The sequence below is a fragment of the Echinops telfairi genome, unplaced genomic scaffold (genome assembly GCF_000313985.2).
Source record: "Echinops telfairi isolate 266 unplaced genomic scaffold, ASM31398v2 ScPeMD7_9;HRSCAF=40, whole genome shotgun sequence".
NCBI lineage: Eukaryota > Metazoa > Chordata > Mammalia > Afrosoricida > Tenrecidae > Echinops > Echinops telfairi.
Window position 1 is genome coordinate 41,311,886 of NW_022103906.1, and position 25,398 is coordinate 41,337,283.

Below are 25,398 nucleotides of genomic sequence, written 5' to 3' on the forward strand. Positions count from 1 at the left end.
CATAAAATTATTTCTGTTGCTGCTTCATAACTGTCATTTTGCTACTGTTATGAATCAGGCGACCCCTGTGAAAGGGTTGTTCGACCCCCAAAGGGGTTGCGACCCACAGGTTGAGAACCGCTGGTCTAGATCTAAGCAATAGAGGGTTATCTACTTGCTCTCACAAATGCTATCTGTATGTGGTAATGATTACAGTGCTCAGATACAGAAAACAGTATAACACCAATTGTGATGAAAAAACCCTTCCATGACTGGAGTTGGGGTGGGCTTAGCTATCTGTTCTTATAGACTGGGATTTCTAACACAATATATATCCTTTACATTGTTCCATATTTTTCTTTCTATAGTTATGAAGCTGCTGCTGCAGGACACAACTTTGCATAGGAACCACAAGGTCCATTTAATTAAGTAAATCCCGGTATTCATATGTAGTGCGCATACCATCATCGTACCAGGATTCTACATACAGTAAGCTTTCCTAGTGTGTTGCATTGCCCCTTTCTCCCCTATGAAATGGTTAATTTCTCTAGCCTCTATAAAAATTTCTCTTTCCTGAACATCTGCAATGTATGTGGTATCTCTCTACTACTCAAGAAGTTACTATGATTCCTTATTTGCTATCTCAATGTCTGAAGTCTCCTGCTTGCCTTCAGAGTTTATGAATAGGCTCCATTGCCCAGCGTCCTTTTGCTGTAGTTGCGATTTATTTTTAAATTCCTAGGATGAAGCCACTGACCTAAGCATGTAAGACATTGTGGCATGTAACAACCATGTCCAAATTATTCCAACGTATTCTTTTCCTACCTGGTTTCAGAAAAATTAATTATACAAAACCACACAGGTCAATTTTTGAAGGTTGAATTTCTTATTTCTAAATTCAGCTTCATCCCTTTTTTTGGTCCATAAAAAAGCCAGTGTTCAGAGACAGAAAATGATCTATCACATCCAAAGTTATCAACTAAGCCAGTCACGCCACCAAATCAAATGAAAACTGCTGGTGTTCCATACAATGGAGAAATGGGATTTATGCATGATACTAAATGCTGTTAAGGCAAGGGATGTGCTTTGTTCCCTATGTCTACAGAGAGCATGTAATACTATCACTTACTTTTTATTATAAGAAAAAAAAATCACTTGCTTCCCCATGCTTTAGCAGAAATGAACCCATTTAATTTCACCGAGTTCCTGGAAAAAAATTAGAGGCTATATTAACTATTTATTTATAAATCCACGTTGGTTTGCTTGCTGTTTGTTTTTTCAACAAAGACCTAAAGTGAAAGGGACCAAGACTGTTCACTAAAACTGGTGTAAAGTTGTAATTCCCTCCCGATGAACTCATATCTATCTACTGGACAACAGACTGGGTTTATAAGCACAGTCTAATACAAACTCATTTTCAGATTGAAAACAATGTAAACATTATCCAAAACAGTTCTCTATTTTCTTCTGACAACATTCAGAAGAACATATATGTTATCTTGTTTCTTTGAACCACATGACAACATAGAACACTGTAGCGCCAAAAAGAACAAAAAAATCTAGCATACGTCTTTCCCCATCTTTGTGTAATCTGGAAGAGTAGCCAGTGTCTCTCTGGGACACATGTTAAATTACTGGCGAGAGAAGAGGACTAGAGAGGGTGAGAACCACCGTGGAAGGGCCCCCCCAGGCCCTGGGGCAAGTCGAAGCATCCAGCCAGTCTCTCCGTGGAGAGGTGTTTAACCGTTATCTGGTCAATCCATTCGGAACACCTTGTTTGAAACTGAGAGACAACGTGATTTTCTGTAACAATCTTCTGCGTCAACCCCCAAGAAGACAAACAGGAGAGGCGGTGACCGAAGAGACTACTTGGAAGCTTCTGTGCCTGTGGTGCTTCTGAGTCATGTCTTTTCCCTACAGTGACGCCGGTTTGCAGGGGTGGCTCACGCTTCAGCAACGTTTTGCTAAAGACAGATGGATCATATGGAAACTATGAACTGACTTCACAAACAGGGCCATGATGAGCCAAAGCAACAATTTTGTTCTTTTCTGTTCCCATTCAAGTGGTCTAGTGAACAATAAATTATCGTAGGACATGTGGATTAAGTGTCTCTGCTTAAATACTGAGCAGTGATTATCTTAAACATACTTTTACTACTGGGATTTAAAAACAAAAGGGGGAAAAAAGAACAAAATATACATACGTCTTCCATCTAGGAAGGAGGTCTGAAGTATTTTGGATGTTAAATATACTCCAATTCCTCCCTAAAGGTACCGACTTGCCTTAACGCATCGAGAAGGTCATTTCCCCAAAGAAGAAAAGAGCTGTCAGCCTGTTAGCTGTCAAAATGCTCTTTCCCACAAGCACAAGGAAGAAGCGTTAACACTTCCGTGAACTCTTCTAATTACCACCCACCCTTACTCAGATGAAGATGATGCCAAGTGCACGGGAGCTGGAGGTAAGCATGGGCCGCTAGACGATTGGCTTGGGAAAGACAGAGTGCTCCTTCATCACTTACTGCTTTCAATAGTATGATAAGGACAACACCTATTTCACAGGAAGATTAAAAATGTATAGCAACATTTTTTTCTTGATTGGGCTTAAAAATTAATGAAAACTTGCGTAGGTGAAGAAAAATTGCAGTTGTGGGCATAATACCAAAGTAGAACGCATGATGAGCACTTAACACAATTGCGTGTTTTGTGTAGGATGGGGAAGGGCTACTACGGAGCAGCTGACATTAATATGTGGGAAACCACTACCTTGGCTCCTAGAAAAATGAAGGAACTGTCAGAGTATTCACTCAGCTGGTAAATCTGCAAAGACTACGATGAAAAATGATCGTGTCTCGTGATTTAATTAAAATATAGTGGTCTCGGATGCTTTTAAAGAAGTAAACTATACATGATGCAGATTCTAGGGGTACAATTATTTTGAAAGGAGAAGAGTTTAAGGAATTAAAACTTTCTTCAGAGGGAGTTTTTATTAAAACCTAATTATATTGTATGCCAAAGGTTTGGAAAGAATAAAAAAAGTACCTGTGTACCAAATAAATTTCCTATTTTCTAGATTATAACTCTTAGCTTCTGGTACTTACTATTATTATCAGAGAAAATCTTAGAGGATATGACAAAATTTGTTCATCTCAAATCAGTATATATTGTGAATACGGAAGTGGCAGATTTTTCTGCATTCACAAGTGTGCCATCCGAGGTATAGCTATAAATAAAGGCAGTGCATTAAAAAAAGACCCTGCTTTCTACATATACACAGTGCATTTCAAAACACATGAAATCCACTATTGTCTTTTTCCATAGTGAGGACAACTACAATTCAATGAAATCTTTTTCTGAAACCATAAGGTAATCCCCAAGGGTAGCAGATGTGCCAAAGCGAGTCTTCTGTTCTTCTGCTTCTCTGAGGTGTCTATGCATTCTGCAGAAGGCCATGGGGGTAAGAAAGGGATGTTATCTTACGTCTTCATTCACACATTCGCTAGAGAAGCAGGTTATCAAATAGCATGCCTCTCTGGCATGTCTCTTCTGGGCAGCGAAGAGGAAAGCCACAATAAAAGCAGAATGATGAATATGGGTGGCAAATAAATAAATCAACATCAAAATAAAGCAGCAAACAATTTTTGATATAACAGAGGAGATGATGAATGGTTTAAACTTTTCAAAAACACTTGACAAAGAAGACAGTCATATTTCACAGAATGTAATGGAATTGAAAAACAAAAAATCGCAATGCATTATAAGATACAGAAATAAGCAGTTATGGACACAGCCCCGGACAGGAGTGATTGTCTTACTTGCACAAGTATCTTGAGGGATTGGACAGGTCTTTCACCATGAAGCACTCGCCTCCATTCACACAGAAGGTTTTCTCCTTCTCTGCGCATCTTACAAGATGGCTTGTTCCGGCTGTGGATGTGGAAGTAGCTGCACAAGAGAAAGAGAAGATGGAAAGGTTTACATCCATTTCTTCCCCTTCTGAGCAGTCTGTACTCTTCCATTGGTTAAAAGGAAGAGGTGGCCTGAGGTGTCATTGGCTTCACTGCACTTTGAGGCTTAGGAAATAATAGGAAGAAGGACTTTCTAGCTTTAAGTAAACAGTTTAATTATCAAAGGGTTAATGAAAGACGTAATTAATTTCATTAATTTTCTGACTCATAATTAAGTAGGAAAAGACGCTCAACCCTATTATAAGCAATATTTCACCTTCTAATGTAATTGGCAAAGAGATGATCTATGATCATTAAGTAAAGTATATCTTTCAGGAACACTCAAAAGCAATTATTTAAAGTCGTGTCAATGTAGGTCAAATCAGAAATCAATCTTTCAATGACAACTGATTGATAAGGGTTTTCATTTGGGAAATTATGTTTTGTATGGATACTGAAGTTATAGTTTTTAAGACATATCGCATAGCAAAGCATAACATGGCTATGCATGCCTAGTATTTTTTAAATTTAAAAATACACTAACAAAGACAACAGCAGCCATTCTATTCAAAATTTCCACTTTCACCATAGACGCCCATTGTTGCCTGATGACCATGAAAATTTTCAAGAAGTGGAAAGACAGTCTGAAAATGTAGAATTAAGCACTACAAAATCGCTCATTTAGAATTAAGAATAGACATAAGTCCTACTTTGCCTTTACAGCCTCCTTCCTTCAGTAATCTTGATAGTCACTTGTCAAACTTCAGCGTTCTACACAAGCGCAGTTGAAAACCGTGATTCCACCAGGTGGGTAATGATTACATGAAGCATAAGCTTGCTGTACAGTATTTAGTACCACAACTTCCCCCACTTATTTGTGTGAACTCAGCAACAAATCTCATTTAAAAATTGTTCATCAGGATGAAAATCAAAATGGACCCCTTAACCCAATGAAGATTCTATCTATTATTCAAGAGGAAAAAAATAATCACACACACAAAAAACTGTCCTCACACAATAATTTGAAACATCTTTTCATTGTTAACTTGTCTCTATTTTTCTTTTTCCTTGTCAATTTCTATTTTGTTTTGTTTATGTGTGAGTTTCAGATGCCCTACTACATAACTTTCACAAGACCTACCATGTATTATTTGTCCAGGTCCCTTGCCTGTCTTTTTTTGTTTCCTGCAAAAGTCTATATTTTACAGTAACTTTTAAAACTGGTTTAGTCTATTCAGCTTTATTTTTATCCTGCTTGATCAAAATAATCAACCTCTAATTATTCAGTTTCTGAATTGGCCAAGGTCATCATTGCCTCTTACTCGCTAATCTTAGGAAGGTTTTTGGACCAATCCATGGTTCTCAGTGTGGATTTCATAGTACTTAGCAGAGAACAGTTAAAAGGACTTAGACTCTAGAGACCATTATTAGTTCAGATCCTGTCTCCTACTGGCTTCATGTTCTTGAACAAAGCATTTAACCACCCAGGTGATCAATTTTCCCATTTGTAACACAAGAATATTAGGCTTCTAATAGGATTTTTTGGGAAATGATTATAAATATGTTAGGCAAAGGAATTGGCACAAACTGACACTCAATGAATAATAGTACTAATTAGTACTGAGCAAGTAGGGAAGAATTATAATGTTGGTATTTACCAATCAGAGAAAAAGCTCGACAAGAAAATCGGGATTTCAAAGACACATACTATTCATGAAACATGACTACTATGATTAAGAAGCGGGTCTTTTTGAAATATTATTTATTACTCGAACAAAAAGTCCTTTTCAAAAATGTATTTCAAAGCATCCTTCACAGCCTCCAAACCAAACAAATGTAGCAAAAGGCACGCACATGCAGAGAAAAAAAGAGGGTTGATTTTACTGTCTACTTTCAGCTATACTTCATCTTCTTCATCAGAAGGAAGCCAATGTGATTTGCAGCATTTGGGCTGTAAAGTCCCAGAGAAGAAAACATTTGCATACTTCACATAGCATGTCGCTTTAACACACTATTATATACTCTCCTACGGAAAGAGGGATTGACACAGTGCTGCACAATGAGTTCAAGCACCACGTGGCGAGGATGGCGCAGGGCCTGGCCGTGCCTTCTTCTGTCGCATGCAGGATCACGGAGGCAGAACCAGCTCCAGGGTCCCCAACAACAACAACATATGCTGTTGACTTAGGTGCCATGGATTAACACTGTCATCCGCAGAGATGGCCTTTTAATAATGTTAGGAGGTAGTCTGTCTTCAATGTTCCAGGCTTTGTATTTCAGCCCTTGAAACTGTTGACAGATTTCTTTGGGATGAAAAATTGGGCAGAGTGCCCTTGCTGCCCCGTGTGGCAGTACTGAACAGACCACCTGCGGCGTGCTGTCACCATTCACTCGCGGCTAGAAGCCCCAGCCTAAGGCATACCCTCGAGGCCTGTGCTGCCCTGACAGGTGGCAAAGGGTTTCCCATCCAAACTGAGCACCGAGCACTGCACAAGGCTCTTTCAGAACAAAATGCCTTTAACTGAAAAACAACAAAAAATAGCACCCACCTTCCCCAAATGGACATTCTGCATAAATTGTAAACTAACAACAAAGGTTAAACAAACAAAAGAACCCCCAAACACAACCCACTGTCTTATATTCATTCCAACTCACAGCAATCTATAGGACAGAGTAGCGTTGCCCCCGAGGGATTCCCGGGCTGTGATCTTTACAGAAGTCGACTGCCACCGCTTTCTCCCGCAGAGTGAGTGGGGTGGGTGTTGGCAGCTGACTGCCTTACCCGCTGTGCCAGCAGGGATTCTTACAATGCCAGTTAGCCATGATGTATTCAAATCCCTGCACTTGGTGATTTTGAAATGACCAAAATGTAAGATTAGTAAATGTATGAATACATTTTGAATTATTCTTGTTTTCACCACTAAAAATCTCTCTCCAAAATAACTATGCTTCTATTCTGTAGCACCTAGTTACGGCACCTACACCAACACTTAAAACTAGTAAAGGGCTATCAGAGAGTGGCTAGATATCCTTGGAAGCGATAAAGCAGCAACGGTCTCCTACAGTCACGGGTCACTGTGTTTACCACTTTATTTTTCAGCAGCAGTGAGATCAAAATGTTGCTGGGATTAAAGAACAGCAACAAATGCCCAGTGGACACAAAGTGTGAGCTGCCTGGGCAGAGCTGCTCTTCACCGACAGCTAGCACAGGACTAAGGAACAATTCCAAGCAAAACCCGGGCTGGACATGGGGATAGCTGAGCTTTTGAAACTCACAGAGGCCGTTCTACTCAGTTCTCTAGGTGTCAATAAGTTGGATTTGACTGGACAGCAGTGAGGTTTGGGTTGGGTTATGGGGAGGCCTAGTGACAGCAACAGAAGCTATCCGAGATAACAATGGTAAGACAACAATTATCCCTAAAAGGAGACATTTCCAAATAAAGTATAGTTAAGGTCAATTCTGAATTTTGCTGAGAAGAATCAGGCACGCGCTCGATTTTACCAATGATGATCTACGTGACTGCGCCCAGCTGCCCATCTCAGTAAGTTCAGCTGCAAAATGAATGATCACAATATTGTTGTGAAATAGCTTAAACTATTTTCAGTGGAAACACTGCACACAAATAGAGGATGTTACTACAAGTAATGGTATAAATTTTGTGCATAGAAGCAAAAACATTTCTGTCAAGACTCATCCCCATGAAATAACATACAACCAAGCCTCAAATTTTTTTAGGAAATGAATGTCCTCCAAAATCACACTCTTGAAGTTGTGCTATATGTTTTTCTGGTTTTTGATAGATGAGACCCAGAACTGATGAACCTACAGAGACACCAAGTAGAATAAGGGTTTCTGGGGGAGGTGGTACAGTGGTGAAGGGGGGAAGGAGGGGAGACAATGTCAAGGGGTCCATGTAAAAAAAGAATGTTCGGAAACTGATTGTGGTAACCATTGTACAATTCTGCTTGACATGCTTGAACTATGGAAAGATATGATAAATATAGTAACCAAAAAAGAAAAATATGCCAAGAGAGCTGGTCTAATTTGGGAAGTGAGTCACTGAATAGCTGTAAAATAATAAGTAAATATCAGTAACCATTGTTTTGATTTCATCATAACTGTTTGACAATAATTGATAATAGCCAATCAAAAGGTTAGCAATACCAACCCATCCAGTGGCCCGTGAGAAAAAGGGCTGGCAATCTGCTTCTGTCAAGGTTACAGTAAAGAGAACCCTATAAAGCAGTTCTACCCTGTAACACAACACAAGGTCACCATGAGGTACAGACTGAGTCAACGGCAACTAACAACAACAACAACAAAACCAACAACATTATTGCTATTCTAAATCTTTGAAGATCATAGTATTAGGGACATGGGATAAGCTTTGCTTCGAACTTAATATTTTAGAATTCATATTGTTGTACACTTTTATAAACACACAGAATGGCTAAAGAGTTCAGGAAGAAGTAAACGTCCTCTGCTCCCTGCCAGATAGTTTCCCATGGAATCACAGAGGCATTTTTCTGCAAAAGACAAGCTAAAACGAAAACAATACTGCCAATGAGTGCTTACTCTCTTGCTTGTTTTAAGTAGTGTTTTCCTTATCAGTGCAGTAGACAGCACCAACAAACCAGGACCATTACACAAATGCAAATTGCTGATAACAAGGCACTCTATTCTTCTTTGACAATTACCAGAAATTAGCGCTAGTGTGCAGTCCATACCCTAAGGAGCAATCATTAGATCTGTCTTCCCTGAGTGAATGAGTTCTTACCAGTATTTTTTAGCACTTAATGATTATCTTATAGAAAATAAACTAAAGAACTATTTATGATTTTTCATATGAAACATGTTTTATATCCCAAAATAGAGCTGTCAATGGCTAAGAAACTAATTTGTTGTTTCTTGTTGTCATTGTTATTTTAAAAAAAGAAAAGAAAACCATAAAAAAAAAAATCTCACCTGGATATCCTCACTGTCTATGTATTTAGAGATCTGCATGTTTTCTTGCTCTTAGATTTCCCTTTTTTTAAATAGGGAATTGCTCTTAGATTGTCTTTTTTTAAATAGGAAAATATTATCCTTGCTTGGAATATAGGTCCTCTGAAATTAGGTACTAGATGCAAATTGAACTGCCTGGGAGGGTGGGGGAAGGGCGATGGGTGGAAATGATTTGCGTGGCTCCTGGCAATAAAGCTGTGGGCCAGAAGTGAAAATAGAAAAGCTGAGCTACCTGATGCAGCTCTTATGAACGCCTCTGGAGAGAGGGGGGTGCAGGCATTCGTTTTCCAAAAGAAAAGTTCAGGACTAAACTGAAAACCACCACAGCATTGTCATTCTGAGTCAGCCTGTCTTTCAAGGCTAATTCAATCCTTAACTGAATAGCAAATAGACATTCATGAAGGAGAGGGGGAAACTGTCAGGAGGAGAGAAAAGACATTTGACTGAGTAGGAGGCTCCCAGAGCCAATACTATGCCTTGGATTCCAATCCTGTCTCTCCTGACCTCTCCCCTCAACTGACTTGTGTTAAAGGAACAAAAAGAGAAGGTAGGGAGACAAATTTGATTAAGATACTATAAATGTAACCAGAACTCCCAAAGTAGAATCAGATCAAAATTTACTATGTTGTGAAAACACTTAAACATCCTCAGGGTACTGAAGTGGCGAACCTGGGTTTCGGATTATTGTAAACATAGGAAGAAAGACCTGGTGATCTACTTCTGAAGATGATGGACATGAACCTTATGAATCGCAGTGGAATACTCTGACAGAGTGCCAGAATAAAAGGCCTTCGAGTGAGGCACTGACACCAAGGGCTCAAGTAGAAGGAAAGTGTTTTGAGAATGATGATGCAACAAATGGACAAATGTGCTTGATGCAATGGATGGATGGATGGATTGTGATAACAATTGTATGAGCCCCCAATAAGATGATTAAAACATTTTTAAATAATAAAAAACAAACTGTAAAACCCCAACAAGAATAAGAGGCCCTCACGTTGGAAGACACTCAAGATATGCCTGGGCAGAGCGGCCTCCCCAAAGGAAGGCCAACCTTAGAGATATGAAGAGATAAGAAGTTCTGGACCTTCATTTGCAGATGCAGCATAACTCAATGGAGGAAAATAGAAACAGCAGCAAACATTCATTTTCATGATTGGAACATGGAATACGAAACTCGGAAAATTTGAAGTCATTAAAAATGAAATGGAACATTCAAAGAAAGACATCCTAAGCACCAGTGAGCTGAGAACAACTGTGTTGGCCATTTTGAATTGGACAATCATGTTGTTGACTATGCCCAGAATGACAAATTGAAGGGGAACCACATTTGTAGTTACCGTCAAAAAATATACTTCACAATCTACCATAAAGTACAATCCTGTCAGTGCTAGAAGGATATCCATAAACTTACAGGGAAGAAAGGTTAATGCAAGCATGATTCAAATTCACGGAGCAAACACGAATGCCAAAGAGAAAGAAATTGAAAATGATTTTACTAATTTCTTTAGTCTGAAATTGATCAAATATGCAATCAAGATACATTGATAATTACTAATGCTTGGAATGTGAAAGTTGGAAACAAGAATTTTATTCCCAAACCAAACTCACTGCCACTGAGTCAATTCAGGTTCATAACAGCTCCACAGTGCAGAACAGAACCACCTCTATGGGTTCCTGAGAGTATAATTCTTCACAGGAGTCGAAAGCCTCATCTTTTATGTGACCTGCTCGTTAACAACATTATACATATAACCACTACACCACCAAGATTCCCCAGAGAAGGATTTGTAGCTAGAAAATATGGCTTGAGTGATAAAATCTATGCCAGAAATTGCATGATGGAATTTTTCAAGATAAATAATGTTAGGAACAACTGTAAGGAAGGGCCAAGGGTTAGAACGGACTCTGGGCGGTGTAGAGGTTTGAGTTGGGCTGTGATCCACAAAGTCAGAAGTTCAAAACCACCTACTGCTCTGTGGAGAGTTAAGTCTTGGACACTCACAGGGGAAGTTCTACCCTCTTCTATAATGTCTCTCTGAGTAGGCATCAACTCTATGGCATGGAGTTTGGGAGGTTGTTTTGGTTTAATTATCTATTCACTGAAAATGCTTTTTCAACAACATAAATAGAGACTCTATACCTGGAAAATGCCAACTGAAATATACAGGAATCAAATAGACAATATCTGTGGAAAGGAATGGAGCCATTCAATTCAGAACAAGGCCAGAGGCGGAACACAGAACAAACCATCAATTGCTCATATGCAAATCAATTGCTCGTATGCATCAATTGCTCATATGCAAGATGAAGTTCATTAAAATAAGCTCATGAGAGCTTATATTCCACCCGAATTTAGAGACCATCTCAACAATAGATTTGAAGCATTAAACAATGACTGAAGACTCGGTATCACTTTGATTATTAAAGTGTGCTTTACTCTAGCCATTGCATGTTCAATTGCATCATATGCATGTAAAAGTCAAATAATGAATAAGGAAAACCAAAAAAATAATTGATGCTTTGGATTATGATGTTGGCAAAGAATATGAAAATTCCATGGATGTCCAGAAGGATGAACAAATCTGTCCTGGACAAAGTATAGCCAGAAAGGACCGTAAAAGTGAGAATGGTAAAACTTTGATGTACTTTGGATTTGCTATCCAGAAGGGCCAAGCCCTGGAGAAGGCCATCATGGTTGGTACAGGATATAGTCTTCAAAAAAGAGGAAGAGCCCGGATATGGTGGATTTACACAGTGGCTGCAACCATGGCCTCAAACATGTCAGGATGGCTCAGGGATGGGCACTGCTTCATTTTGTTGTGCAAAAGGTCACTATGCGTTATACTGATTAGATGGGCACACAACAACAACAAAACACATACAGACTGATGAGACTAGAAATAGCCTTAGCACATGTTAGTGTTTATCCCCAGATTGACAAGAATAGTTCTGAGATCTTTGATAGCATGCCTCTAGCTACAAATTCATAAAATGACACAGGGGAAGAAGGCAATACAAAGTCCACAAGTGAATTAAGAACTGCTAGCTTTCTGTTTTTTAAGGTATATATTTTTAAGGCTGGAGTCAGTTCAAGAGATTTCTTGTTGGTGGAGTCCTCTGTCCTTTTTCCAGGCTCTCTGAAAAGTACGGTCATCCTTCTTCAGCAGCATGAAAAGTAGCCTTCGAGTGTTTTTCTCATAAAGCAAAATTATAGCTTTTGTTATAACATTGATCTCATATATAATGAATCAAAAAGCCGAATCTACGTTTCCAGCAGTTGGTGAGCAAATTATTTGGTGTTATTAGATAGTGTTATTCTTCTCACCGACAGAGAATTGATTATGGCTCTTAGGCGACCCTTTATAGGACAGAGCAGAACTGCCCCTGTGGGTTTCCAAGAATGTAAATGTTTACAGAAGAAAGTCTCATCTTCGTCCTGAGACGTGGCTGGTGGTTTCAAACTGCTGACTTTGTAGAGAGCAGTCAGATGTGTACACAACCCAGCATCCCACCAGGGTTCCTACAGTTATCCTTAGAAAAAGAAAATGATCAGAATGGATGCTTTTCAAATATACCTGGCCTTTTTTAGGGGGGGAGGGGGTCCTTTAAAATTTTTTTCTGACAGTACATTTCACTGGTGACAGTTTAATTACCTTAGTCTATTACTTCTCAGAGAGAAAAGTTTTAATGATATAACGACTTGCAGAATGCGTCAGTGTTTCTAGAGAACAAGGAGAGAATCTTCTCATCACAGATAATTGACTGGGAGGAGTTATAAAAAACTCTTATTTTCTTTTTCATAAGGCCAGTAATTTTTTCCTTAACTAAGAGTCCAATTTCAGAAGTACAGTTCTGCTGCATTGTTTTCTACACATTGCTGAGTTTTTATGTACATAAAATAAAATGTGCATAGACATGAGGCCACAAACTCTCAAGCTATCCCTTGAATATTTTCCCTGCAATGCCTATTCTATAAGATCAAAATCCAGCTAGCCTTCAGATAAAATATTAGCAGTCCATTTAACTATCTTGCTTTGATGTATTTATCGATCTCACCAGGCTGAATATAGAGGTACATATCCTTTACTATCCTCTGCGTTTTTACAAGGATCGATTTGGTCGGGAGGTAACACCAGTATAAAAAATTTTAACCTCTCACCTTCAGAATCAGTCAAAAGTTCTAGGCACCAAACCAAACAAATAAAAACTAAGGGGACTAAATTCCCTATAATGACCAAGGATTTAGTTATTATTCATTGAGCTACTGACATTATCAAGTGACATTTACTGACATTGGTTAATTTATTCCTCCACCAAAACACGTTTAGAAATGAAAGCAGACAAAGGGTCAAAAGGGAGAAGTCGTGAGACAAATTAATTACACTATGCAACAAAATATTAAAATGACACCCTATCACAAAACAAACGCCATACGGCCATTTCAATACATATGGAGTAGACATAATCAGGTCTTATTTCCCAAATGAAACTTGAATTTAATCAAGCAACTGGATACAACTACCAATTATAGAGGGAGTAGAGATCGGGGACAGATTCCATAGAAGCCACAACTGAAAGAAAGCTCTCAGCAACTTTCAAATTCTGCAGAACAAACAAGCTGATTTCTCACAAGGTCAAATTACAGGGGGAAAGGAGTGGCAAAGAGGGCTGCAGAGAGCATGGTGAAGACCCAGGAAAGGAATAATCACAAATCTCGAAAACCTACAGTCAAGAGAGAGGTCATGCAATCAAGATGAATGAACCCTAACTGGATTCTGAATCACATAGTTATAAATCTATGCGATTTATGAGAAGTCCTATCACCAAGTAATTAAAACTACTAAACGTTATCATTCGTTTTTGTTAAATGTATTATTGTTATGTTTAAAATAGAAGTGAACTTATCTTTTAGAGATACATTCTGAAATATTTATGTATTACGTGATAAGATGTCTGGGATTTGTCTCAAACTAATAAAAGAAAACAAAAGCAAGGGTAGTAAAGATAAAATCAAATTGATAATTAGAGAACTGTGTGAAGGTTACATGGAGAGTCATTGTATTATTCTTTTTACTTTCATATATGTTTTATATATGGATTTAAATGTATCATATGTATATGTTTAAATGTATGCATATAGTTATTTAAAAATGCAAAAAAATCACTTTAAGGTTTTAAAAACATGCCTTTATAGTGAGAGTCTAGATTGTCTCAAAGTATGTTAGGCTGATAACCCAAATCATACTAACCATTACAATTCTAAGAGAATTTCAACGAGTCTAGAAACAATCCAAGAATGGTGACTCTCTTTGCTATTATCTGAGAGTTTTAACCAATATAAGAAGGTAGGGGTCGGGTGGAAAGCATAACTTTTCAAAATTGAGATGATAAAGTAGTCATTATTAGAAGATCATATGATTGTATAACAATATTAGTCAATAATAAAACCAAATAAAATTAAGGAATAATTTATATAATAACAACAGCAATTATACCAGACATATATGAATATAACAATTAATGTACAGAATGGAAAATATAAAGGACAATATATTAAGAAAGAGAAATGTGCAAGATTATGAGAGAGAACTCTGTCACCCATTCAAGGCTGACTCAAAGTGACACCCCCCCGCCCCCCACCCCCATGGGTTTCTGAGACTATTCATAGGAGTAGAAACCCCAATCTTTCTCCTGAGGAGCTGCTGGTGGTTCCAAACTGCTGACCAGAAGGATCGCAGCCCAATGGGTAACCACTACGCCACTAGGGCTCCGATGAGAGAGGGAAAAACAAACCAGTTTATGAAGGGTGAAAAGTAAATGCCACGCTCAGTGAAAGTTAACAGTCAAGTGTGCCTGCAGCATGGGTCATAGTTAACCACGCTCAGTGAAAGTTAACAGTCAAGTGTGCCTGCAGCGTGGGTCATAGTTAAGGAGGTAAAGCGGATAAAGCCATAAAAATTAATGGTGCAGTCATATCACAGCAGCCCCATACCTCTCGGGGATTAATGTTTGATGTGCAACCATGGAGAGAATTATGTTTCTGATTAGAGATAAGATTAACAAAAGTAATGCCTAATTCTACAGGTTTGGGGGCAGGGGAGAAAATAGAGGCCAGAAGACAGGGGACGACTCTACCACAAAGATATGGGTACCAGAGGCTCTAAGTAGCAAGGTACTGATGAGAAAAGAATCGGGCTCCATTCAAGGAGTGACACCACTTTATACTGAGGTGCCTAAAACCTCGGTGGGCCTTAAATGCTGGAGATCATTCGTATTTCACACCTTATATCACACCTCTTTCTAGGGCACTCAGATTGTTTCACACACATTTTATCATTACATTTTACACTATCGAATAAACAGCCATCATACTAGAAAATAGAGGAACGTTAGCTGCTCTCTATATTCATACCCACTGGAGACTTAAAATGTCTAAATTCGAGACTAACATGACTGGTGCTTTCCTCATCTGATTATACCATTTGTCAACGGCTACAAAGGACCCTATTAAGGAAAGTCAATACCCTCGTAGGGCTGGAACCACAATTAATTACACAGATGATCAAGGAAGCAATGTTCCTACCTACAAGTTCTGAAAGTACCATCAGGACAGGAAGTGATTTCTGACACATGCCTTAAGTAATCCAAATCACCACTGATTTGCATGATGCAGTCTCTCAGAGAAGTATAGCACAAATGGATTCTGGGAAATACAGGTTTCCCCAGGACTACTTAAGCAATGACTCCTGAGTACTAGTTCTTAACAGTCTACCCGTGTAGCCTTGGCACAAAGCCTGCTTGTAGTCTAAGCACGCTGCCTAAGACTCCAAATTGCACACTGCTATAGACTACCCAGTTAGCCAAATGACTGTAATTCTGTGTTTGTGGGATGGCACTGGAGACAGCAAGCCATATTCTGTTTCCATAAAAACAATATTTTCCTCACTGAGGCCAACGGTTATTACATATCAAAGAATGAGGTAGGAAAAGTATGTTTGAGCATACAAAATTTGCTATGCTTTACACTGGCTAATTTCAGTCCACATAGTTTTGCACAATTCCCAGGAGCTCCTTGTTCCCAGGTTCATGATCAGAGCAGCAAAATAGCCCTCCCTATCTTCTCATGTGTTATTAAATGTGTGCCAGTGCTTTTCAGGATTCCTGTCCAAATTCTGTATAACCAAATAACACATGAAACAACATTTTCCAATGCCGCTACTGTCATCGCACATGACCAACCTCAGCAGGCAGAAAATAAAATTTCAATGAAACATATCATTTCACTGCTCCACCTCAGGGAAATTATTTCCTTTTTGCTCTAGCTCCCCAAAGGACTAGTTGGTCTCATAATATTTAATTCATAATCAGTCTTGTTTCTCTAAAGAGCACATCGTTTTTAGGTTAGAGATGGAGACAAGTAGGATATATATATATGTATATATATATCCCCAAGAAAATTCTGTGTGTGTGTGTGTGTGTATATATATATATATATATATATATATACATATATATATATCCCCAAGAAAATTCTGTACTTGTATCGGAAGAGGAAAGAGGATCAAAATGATAAATTAGTCTTAACTACAGACGCCTTCCCTGAAATGCTGTTGTTGCCCTCATGGTGCAGTGGGTTATGTACTGAGCTGCTAACTAACTGCTAGGTCAGCAGTTTGAAATGACCAGCTGCTCAGAGAAAGAAAGACGAGGCTTTCTATTCCTGTAAAAAAGTACAGTCTCAGAAACCCACAGGGGCAATTCTAACCTGTCCTACAGGGTCTCTGTGCATTGGCATCAACCTGATAGAAAGGAATTTAGTTTGGTTTGGCTGTCTCTGAGCTGGGCCTCTCCATTCACACCTTCTAACAGGCACTTGTTTCTAGTGTTTGCATTAAACCTTGTTAGTCAATGGGAAGGAAGCAGACAGGTCAACAGACTGAACTCCTCTTCTAGAGTTTTGTTTTGTTTTTTTAAACTGGAGCCATATGTTCTGCATTTTACTATCATCATCTGGACTCGCTGATTTCTATATACTCACCACTCAGTTGTTGGGAATATCTAATGGAAATCATCTTAGTTACTGTAAAACTGAAAATGGTCATGTTGAAGCACATCATTAAAAAAGGTTGAGTAGAGGTCAGGGTCTTATCTGAGCTTGTGGGGCTATTTCCCAGCACTGTACGAAACAGGTTATCTGAACAGGGTCCCTACATAGAGCCTTAGTTATAATTTATTGGCTTTTCCTGGTAGTGATATATCTATCTGTGTATATGGACAAATAAAACACTTCTATCCCCTAGCCCTGAAATAATTCGAAGTGGCTGAGGTGCCCCCACCCCTTTCTCTGAAAACATACAGCATTTTGTCCACATTGTAAGTACATACTTAATACAGATCTTTGTTCTTTCTGTATCTTTCTGTATCTATGGTGTTTTACACCCTGACATGGATCAACAAAGATGCTTCAAGCAGTGCATCTTAGCTATTCACCATATTAGATGTAAAGTGAACCATAACACTACAAAGGAGCCTCAAAAATGGAAATACTCAAAATTGAATTTGATTTTGGATGTCATTTGAAGTCTTCAGCTCTGGCGTGTCATTCATCAAAAACCCTTCAGGAAGTTTATACTTCTGCTTAAAGAGCAATGGTTGACATCTGGTAAGGAACTCTCCAGTTTATTACAGAATCTACTATCCCAGAATGGAGAGACATATACAGGGCTAGTGATGTTTCTCAAGCCCATGAAGAGTGAGCCCACAAATGACAGGTAGGTTCTGGTGACAGCTCGATGCAGAAAGTAAGTCCATGCCAGGAAAAGGAGGTCCTGCTAATGAGGGAATCTGAACATGTAAATCTATTCTACAAAAAGAGAGGGAAAGTATTCACTTCCCTTTAAGATAGTTTTCCTTCTGAAGAACTCGGAAATATGGAAATTTTTGTTAAAAGATTTGGGTAAAGTTTTATCATGACTTCTCACCTCCACCATGTATTGGCTATTTAATACCAGGGACACAGTTATCCTGTAATAGACATCCATCGCAGGTGGGAGACCTTTCTGCGGAGAGGCTCCCTTGACTCTATCGTGTGGTTTTCTCAAAACCTTAAAACCCCAGGGAAAAGAGGTTTGCTCTGTAGAAAGCAGCCAATAACGAAGGACCTTAATTATCAGACAAATGTTATCCCCTAACTCAGCAATTCCTCACTGCCCCCCAGATCATTCGCATTTGCCACCAAAAGGCTGAGAGTCTAACAAATGGTTTTGTGCCTGTGTCTCCACCACTGGCTCCAAGCCTGTGCCCCACCCCCATCCCCGCCCCCCGGGAACAAATCCTCCCTGGCCAGAGCACTCTCTGTGGCCATCACGCCTGCCTGTGGCTTTTCTTTCCTTGACAAATGGAGCCACGTTGTCATCCATTATCCAAAAGGCTGATTTTAAGACTATTTTGCTGTTGAAGAAATAATCAGAACCACACAATTCACAATAAATAAAATGTTATATATTTTAAAAGTCAATGGCAGTTTTTACACTGTCCATGGTTGGCAACATAATGCCTTATAGAGTTCTGAATCTGGGACTAACAAAAAAAAGTATGTAGTCAACAGTAAAATTCAAAATGAAAAATGGAATAAACAAAAAATAATCAGAACTGAAGAATTTATTAGAGAACAAGAACATGGATTACTTCATGGAGGTTTTCCACAGTTTTGGGCAATTCCCATATTCAGAATTCTACAAGCATCATGTTGACAGCCATGGACAGTGTAAAAACCACCATTGCCTTGAAAATACATAACAGACCATCGGGGCTCAGCTAATCTGGGTGACTTAAGGTGAAAATGAGATCTCCAAAGTTAGTTGAGAATTAATCATCTTGAACAAGGATGATATGGGTCTTTACTGATCCCAAATATAGAATTTTCAACGTGCTCCATTTTCAATGCCTTAGGCCTAATTTAAAATAAGGGACAAGTTCCTTAAAATTGTTCAAAAGTTGAAGAGTATGCATAGCTATTGCCAAAGAGGAAAAGTGCCAAGTTTGCCTTTATCCTGGTCTCATTTCTTATCTTGAATGCCTCTTATTAAAAATAACAATAACAAAAACAAATATATCTGGTTATCATTCACAGGAGTTACTGAACTCTTCACAGGTATTGTTCAATAAATACATTGTGCAAAATTAAAATTAATTTTTAAAATGAAGATCATAACAAACTGAAACAAGACAATCATCGTGACCTACATTACACACAGCCCTTTTCTGTCCTAGGGATGTGAAAGTCTGAAAGACTATCCGGGTTATTTCCATGGCTCTCATTGAGGGCTATAGACTTAGAGTTATGATTTCTAGAAAAATGTAGGAGATTGAGCCACCAGAGCCATAACTGCCTTAAAGGGAAAGACCCCTATCAGACTAACTACTATCTGCGGAACATTCTCTCGTCTAATACTCAGTTTACTCAGTTTAACTCAGTACACTCAGTTTAACATCTTAAAAAGAAATGCTTTCTTTCTGTGAATAAAATAACTTTTGTTGCCTTTCTTATGAAAGAATGATAAGTATACACATTCTTAAAATTCTTATTTCTAGAATATTAGCCATCGTAAACTATCTCCAAATGAATTTCAGAGTTAGTTAAACCGTGAATATTCTCATTTATACTTGGCACATTATTTACCATGTTGTCTGGCTTTACAGGACTTTTTAAGGTTGGTCAAAAGAAAAACACTGCAGAAGTGAGAAGCACAAATAAAGCACGTGTCTGCAAAAATATGTGTTCTCTGGATATTGCATTTTGTTTGACCTAAGCATCTTATTTTCCCTTTCTATACAGTAAACTTGTCTTTTGAAATAGAAATCGCCAAGCCCAGTCAGTACCTTGAGTTAATCATGATAACTGTAAATTGAAAAGTTGTATCTTTTACTTCTCTTCTTTCTAGACCATTTGGAGGTGGGAGGGATATAGATGAATATGAAAAGTTTTCTACATAGTCAAGCTATTAAAATCTTAGCTCAGAACAAATAAACTGACAGTTATTAAATATCTCCTGGGTACCCACCATTCTAGCATTTTAATCCCTTTCATCCTCATACTAGCTCATAGATAAGACATAGATAACATTCTCTGCTTTTCACAGATGGAGAAAAATCAGGCTCAAAAAGGTTAAATTCCATGCCTGTATTCTCAGGATAAAAAAATTGTCATGGAGACAATTATAAAGGCAGATTGATTTACAAGACCCATAAGATATCTACTACAGTGTTCTGCCTCAAAATTCTTTCATCCCAGATCTACCTATGTGGCCTTGTAGTTAAAAGGCAAAACAAAACAATATAAAACAACAACAGCCAAAACTAAAAACTCTTTTCCATAGGTTAACAGAGAAATCATATTCTCCTATCTGGGGAATATTTATTTCCCTAAATTTGTAAGTTTTTATCAGGGGATGAGACTAATGAAATTGTTTTCAGATGATGTATTCTTAGCAGGAGTTGAAGGGATGTTACTTACGTCAATGCTTTCTTAGGCTTAGGGAGAATATCCAGTCCATCGCAGCAAGTATTCTGAATTGTTAACTTTTCAGGTCAACTTTCATAGGTGCTACAAAATTAAGTGACTTCTGAATATCAGAGGCAATATTCACGTGGCTGCTGAGCCCATCCTGGTCCTTAGACATCCCACGCATCAGAGTAGAATTGTTCATAGGGTTTCTTTTTTTTTTTTAAATCATTTTATTGGGGGCTCCTACAACTCTTATTACAATCCATACATCCATCCATTGTGTCAAGCACATTTGTACATTTGTTGCCACCATCATTCTCAAAACATTTGCTTTCTACTTAAGCCCTTGGTATCAGCTCCTTATTTCCAATAGCTAACTTTTCACTAGCAAATCTTTCTTCAGAGGTGCCTGGAACAGATCTGAATGGCCAACCTTTTGGTTAGCACCTGAGAACAATAAGCATTTGTCCCACCCAGGAACAACCAATGCCAAATAGGTGAGTCTAACTTAGGACCGTCACCACAATCAATGATGGCACTCACACAGGACCAACATGTTGGAAGGGATTCTATTTAGGCTTTTAAATTATATTTATTTCCCCTTTTAAAATTACTTTCTGGAAGATAATTTAATTTTTACTGCTTAATTATATCAAAATTAGAAGGAAATAATTACTACTTTTCTTTTTTATAAAGCCAAATTAGAGAAATTATGCTGATAAAGATATAAACATTTTGAGTTATAAACATCATGGGGGAGTTAAAGCCATGGGACCAACTCCATATGTAATGCTAAATTTAGTTGTGATACCTCAACAATATTTAATACTTGCATAAGATCTTGAATTGATTTTCTACCACTCATTCCTTTAAATTATCACTATTCAGCAAAAGAAAATTTTAAAAAGGAGGAAAAACTGTTTATACTTGATGTACATAAACGGAAAATATCTCTGGTGACTCTGTTGACTCTGATTTTTTGTATAACATCAAGATCATCCACAAAAAGCTTTGGTAATTGGATCCTGGGATAGCACCCCTGATTAAAAGCTAAATCCACTTTTAGGAATGACATTAAGAATTAAGAGGAAAACCTTTAAACCCCCCCCACAAAAAAAATATTCAAAATAACTAACAGAAGACAGTTTTCTCTTGCACCCTGATAGGATCATCTAAACAGACTTCATATCTTCATCTCTAGCACAAATTATGTTATAAATCATAGAGCAGCAGATATAGTAAAGTGTTTGCTAGTGGCAAATGAAGAGAAATTAGAATAAGAAAAAATACTGAGTTGATTAGCTTAATTCCCATCAGTATCTGCTCTAGTCAGTAGACTTTTACTACTTTTTATTCAATTGGCTTTGTCACATCTCATATTATTTTAAAAGTTCATATATGAAATGACAAGCCATGGTTTTGTTTTTGAAACAAGTTAAGGCTTTGGAGGAAGTCTGAAGCTCACAGAATTTTATATGTTTCTCTATAATAAATGATTGCAATGGAGGTACATAGTAAAACATATTTTTTTTCCAACCAATCAGCATGTGTAAGAGACAGGATGGAAACATTGAGCTCTGTATTCTTCAAGTGCACCATTAGCATTTTTAGCTTAGCATCCTTTGTTGTCTAAAAATAAGCAGTCAATGTTAAGCAGAAATGTCAAGAAATCAATAAAAAGTAATTAGGAAGCGTGTTTAATGTCCTTGAGAAAAGCTTTGAAGGTAAAAAGGGGGTTCGGCATAGTGAATTGTCAACATTCTTATGTTTTTGTCTATAATAAAATGAAAAGGCAATAATTTAAAATACTTTAGCTTAAAAGAAAACCAAGTATATATAAAAGTTACACGTCACTCTGAACAACAGCAGAGTGATGGGTGTGTGTAGCCATTATAAATCTCCACAACAGAAAGCCCGTGCAGTTCAGACGACGTTAGGCAGTAGGGCGTGTACAAAAATACTTCATTTAAAAAAATAAATCCTTAGTGCACAATAGCAAGTATTAAGGAAGACAATCTCATTTAGACACTTAGTTGCTTTTGGCTAATTGTTTCTGTAATCTCTGAAAACCACATAAAGGGTAAACAATGTACTGAGAGAATTCAATAAGCTTGGAATATAATGCGGATATCACAGAATTTACACTAACCCATAAGATCTGCATCATTTCTTTCCTTTCACTGTTCAGAAAGCAAACAATGAATCAGAGATATTAAGAAATGAGTACTGTTTTTACAGATGGAAAAAGATCCAAATTCAGGTGTTGGATTACAAAATCCATGTTCTATGCAAGACACCATTCAATTTGTTGAGGATTTAAAACATGGTGGCCCTTATTATATTGAGGGCCAGAGGCTCCTTTTACAATTTGGGCAAAGCTATAAGCTTTGGTTTACACAATAAACAAACAAACAAACAAAAACCAGTAGCATATAATGTTGGGGTCTCATGGACCCAACTCCTCAGAAGCCAATGCAAAGCTCTTCTATGGATCTCAAGAACTCTGCATATGAGGTCTGAGTACGAGATGCCTCTGACTTCCTCTCGAGCTCAGAGTACTGACCACTATGCTACTACAAGGATAAGATAAACAACTGTTTCATTTCATTCATTACTTTTCCTTGCTTTTTGTTTCTGAGATGTTCCTTAATAATCTGTGTCTTAGAAGTGGAAAAATATAGAAAAACATTGTCAAGATACTTGGAGAACATGAAAAGATTTTTAAGAAGTACAAATTGGGAATCAGAGTTATTAGGGGTCCTGAGGCTGTCTGCTCTTGTAAAGATCTGTCGTCTCCCAAACCCCAATAGGGGGTTGACTGAGGCAAGATACCCCAGTAGGGGGTTGACTGAGGCAAGATAGCCCAATCGGGGGTTGACTGAGGCAAGATACCCCAATCGGGGTTTGACTGAGGCAAGATAACCCAATAGGGGGTTGACTGAGGCAAGATACCCCGATAGGGGGTTGACTGAGGCAAGATAACCCAATAGGGGTTTGACTGAGGCAAGATAACCCAATAGGGGGTTGACTGAGGCAAGATAGGCAGGATGACAGCAAGTTTGTTTTTTGGTCAGTTGCATTAGGATAAGGAGAAAGGCTTAATTAACCTTTAGCACTTTGTGACACCAAAATGCCAGTTTTACCAATTCCCCATGATAAACCAAACCTATTTTGTTAAAAAAGTATCTCTGTAATTTCGAAAACAAATACTTCATACCTTTAACTTCAGAAGTTGGTGGTAGGACAGAGGTAGAGGAAAAGAAGGTTCCAGGAATTTTCCTTTAAGTTGAGAGAAGAAAACACTGAAAAGCCTTTGATATTTTTTAAATATCATTTTATTGGGGATTTTTACAACTCTTATCACAATCCATCCATCCATCCTTTGTGCCAAGCATATTTGTACATTTGTTGCCATCATTTTCAAAACGTTTTTCTATCTACTTGAGCCCTGGGTATCAGCTCTTTGTTTTCCCCCCCTCCCTTCCTCCCTCCCCCTTGATAATTTATATATTTTTTTCATGTCTTACACTGATTGATGTCTCCCTTCACCCACTTTTCTGTTGTCTGTCCCCCAGGGAAGGGGTTATATGTAGATCATTGTGATCTGTTCCCCCTTTTTCCCCTCACCTTCCCTTTCCCCTCCCGGTATCACTACTCTCATTATTGGTCCTAAGGGGTTTAATGTGTCCTGGATTCCCTGTGTTTCCAGCTCTGATATGTACTCGTGTACATGCTCTGGTCTAGCCGGATTTGTAAGGTAGACTTGGGATCATAATAGTGGTGGGGAGGAAGCATTAAAGAACTAGAGAAAAGTTGTATGTTTCATTGGTGCTATACTGTACCCTGACTGGCTCATCTCTTCCTTGTGACCCTTCTGTAAGAGGGTGTCCACTTGTCTACAGATGGGCTTTTGGTCTCTACTCTGCACTCCCCCTGATTCACATTGATAAGGTTTTTTTGTTCTGAGTCTTTGATGTCTGATACCTGATCCCATCCACACAGCCTGGTGTGCTTCTTCCATGTGGGCTTGGTTGCTTTTCAGCTCTATGGCTACTTGTTTATCTTGAAGCCTTTAAGACCCCAGATGCTGTATCTTTTGATAGCCAGCACCATCAACTTTCTTCACCACATTTACTATGCACTCATTTTAACTTCAGTGATCATGTGTAGAATGCCAGGTTATTAGAACAAAGTCTTCTTGCATTGAGGAAGTACTTGAGTGGAGGCCCAATGTCCGTCTGCTACCATGATACTTAACATATAAATATATATACATAGATCTATTTCCCTATTGTTATATATAAATATATTTACATATGTACATACCTGTATTTAGACCTCTATAAATGCCCTTTGCTTCCTAGTTCTTTCCTTTTACTTTCTTCTTGTCCCACTTTCATAGAACATTGCTTATCTAAGAAACCATTAATCTCCAACATAATACAGACCAGATATATGTGCCAATGACTCAATCATTTCTCCTACAGCACGTTTTTGGGTCCTACTACATTCTGGGTGCCAGGGCTATAGGATGACAAAGACATCTGGACTAAGACATCAGACTAAGGACTCTGGTCTGTCTTGGGGTCTTGCTCATTGTCCCCTGCTGGCACAGCTGTTCAGCACCACAAGGTCAGCATTTGGGTCCTGGTGGTGGACTGAGTTACATGTTAGACTGGGTTATATGTGACACCCATAGTGTTAACAGTTTGACACCACGAGCTGTGACACCAGAGGTAGAAAGACAAGGGCTTTTACTCTTGTAATGGTTTACAGTCTCAGAAACCTGCAGGGGCAGATCTGCCCTCTCCTACAGGGTGATAGATCTGAATTGACTTGATTGCAGTGGATTTCGGTATGGGGTGGCTCCCATAAAGGTTACACCTTAAGAAACCAGGTGGGCAGTTCTACTGTGTCCTGTGTGGGTCACTGTGAGTGACACTAGGGGAATGACTAGAGGA

The 25,398-nt window shown here is 38.4% G+C and overlaps 1 protein-coding gene across 6 annotated transcripts in view; it reads right to left on the bottom strand.

The window, feature by feature from the left end:
• NRG1 (neuregulin 1) overlaps positions 1 to 25,398 on the bottom strand; it is a 112,414-nt gene that overhangs the window by 31,428 nt on the left and 55,588 nt on the right. For all 6 annotated transcript variants that reach the window (XM_045286676.1, XM_045286675.1, XM_013005822.2 and 3 more), the window contains exon 2: positions 3,792 to 3,921. In XM_045286676.1, the coding sequence (XP_045142611.1) occupies positions 3,792 to 3,921 (130 nt within the window). The remainder of the gene's footprint in view (positions 1 to 3,791; positions 3,922 to 25,398) is intronic.